The 2,053-nt window shown below is 38.2% G+C and overlaps 1 protein-coding gene across 1 annotated transcript; it reads left to right on the plus strand.

The window, feature by feature from the left end:
• Positions 1-649: 649 nt before the first annotated feature.
• On the plus strand, positions 650-1,787 carry LOC132039120 (putative late blight resistance protein homolog R1B-8). Its single transcript, XM_059429662.1, has 2 exons — positions 650-1,177; positions 1,305-1,787. Exons 1-2 carry the CDS (start codon positions 650-652, stop codon positions 1,785-1,787), a joined length of 1,011 nt encoding a protein of 336 aa, XP_059285645.1.
• Positions 1,788-2,053: the final 266 nt, after the last annotated feature.

Consider the following 2,053-nt stretch of genomic DNA (forward strand, 5'->3'; position numbering starts at 1 on the left):
ATCTTGTTTGAATTGGATCTGTTGCCACCAGAACCAACGGTGATCTATGTGGACAATAAATCAGCCATTTCAATGGCTAAAAATTCGGTACAGCATGGGAGAACGAAGCATATCAACATCAGATTTCATGCTTTAAGAGATGCAGAAAAGAATGGTGAAGTTAAACTGTTGCATTGCAGCAATGAAGAACAAGAAGCTAATATTCTAACCAAGGCTCTTCCCAACAAGAAGTTTGAGTTTCAAAGAATGTTGCAAGGAGTTTCAATGAAAAATCTTAAGGAGGAGTGTTAGGAAATTAAGATTTCTCTAGAAACTCCAAGGGTAGTAGATATTTTGAGTTTTGTAGTAGACTAGTCTTTTGGGTTAAAATGAGTAGTGGTTAGTGAGCCACATATGTACTTAGTTTAGTGTGAGATATTTTGCTTATTTTGTGTTTTGTAATACTCACACTTTATATACAGAAAACCATCTCAAATGAGATAGCAAGAGAAAAAAAAAGAAAATTCAGAAACTTCTCTGGCCTTCTCCTTCTTCATCTTCAAAATTCTTGTAGCAATTTACAGCTGCAATTTTTCTGTTGTTCCTCCTTTTACCTTTCAAATTCTTCTTTCTTTTCTTTCTAACATTTGTCCTATAGTTGGTGCGAGAAATGGCTTATGCAGCTGTGGTTTCTCTCGTTCAAACTTTGAAGCAACTCATGCAGCAAAAGCCACGTTGGGTAATTGGTGATACTAGAAAAATGGTGGAATCTCTCCTTGATAGTATTGGATATTTCAAAAACTTTCTTGAGAAGATTTACATGCGAAGGCAAGCAAGTGGAAAGTTCGAAGAGTCTGAGAGAGAGATTAGAATTGCAGTGAACGACGTAGAGAATGTGATTGAACTAAAGATATATGATTATAATCAACTGGAGCACTGTTCAAGAGTTGGATTGCCATGCCAGCCTTTATGCGACGACTTGCCTCCCCTTGTAGAAAAGATTGATATTGTGAAGAGGAAGATGGTGAGAAATAGCTTTGCAACAAATGAGGATCTGCAGCCCAGGGATTCTTTGCTAGGTCAGTCATCATCTAGAGATGTTGCAAATCTGAATCTTGAAAACGTTGTCGTGAGTCTTGAAGATGACTTGATGAAAATCATGCGAAGACTGATAGGGCCACCTTCTGGTCAAGAAAGTGTAACAATCTTGGGCATGGGAGGGATAGGTAAGACGACTACGCTAAGAAAGCATACCATCATCCTGAAATCAGGAGTCGTTTTGACATCCATGTTTGGGTAACAATATCTCAAGAATACCGAACTAGAGATTTGTGGCTCGAAATTCTTTCCTGTATTTCTCAACTGAAAATGAGGTCGAAAATGAGAGTTATCGATTGGCTGTGAGAGATGAGATTAAAGAAAGTAGTGATGATCAGCTGATGGATATGATATACAAAAAGTTAAAGTGTCAGAGGTATCTTCTGATCATGGATGATATTTGGAGTAAAGACATATGGTATCTTATAACAAGAGTATTTCCAGGTGATAACAATGGGAGTCGCATTATTTTGACTAGTAGACACAAAGAGGTTGCTGAGCACACAGATCCTGATAGCAATCCTCATGAGATGAGCCTAGTAAATTCAGATAATAGTTGGAAGTTACTTCATGATAAGGTGTTTAGTTCACAACATGTTTGTCTCCCTGAAGTAGCGAATATTGGAAAGCAAGTAGCACAAAAGTGCCGAGGACTACCTTTAGCTCTTCTTGTGGTTGCAGGGCATCTCTCCAAAATTTCTAGAACATAAGAATGTTGGGATGATGTTGCCAAAACTATTAGTAAAATTGTCGCTAGTGAAACAGATAAATGTGTTGGAGTGCTTGCAATGAGTTATAGTTACTTGTTGGATCACCTAAAAGCGTGTTTCCTTTTTATGGGAGCGTTCCCGGAAGATTTTGAGGTTGCAACTGAGAGATTAATCCAATTATGGGTTGCTGAAGGTTTTCTGAGGCATGAAAGGCTCGAAAGCGTGGAACAAGTGGGAAAAGAATGCTTGGAGGATCTTATTAGTAG

The sequence above is a fragment of the Lycium ferocissimum genome, chromosome 12 (assembly GCF_029784015.1).
Source record: "Lycium ferocissimum isolate CSIRO_LF1 chromosome 12, AGI_CSIRO_Lferr_CH_V1, whole genome shotgun sequence".
Lineage (NCBI taxonomy): Eukaryota > Viridiplantae > Streptophyta > Magnoliopsida > Solanales > Solanaceae > Lycium > Lycium ferocissimum.

What these genes read in the sequence shown, in the direction of transcription:
- LOC132039120 (XM_059429662.1), top strand. Translation starts at nt 650, where the DNA reads ATGGCTTATGCAGCTGTGGTTTCTCTCGTTCAAACTTTGAAGCAACTC. An exon ending in CACCTTCTGGTCAAGAAAGT is followed by an intron (nt 1,178 to 1,304) that starts GTAACAATCTTG and finishes ATACCGAACTAG; the next exon opens with AGATTTGTGGCTCGAAATTC.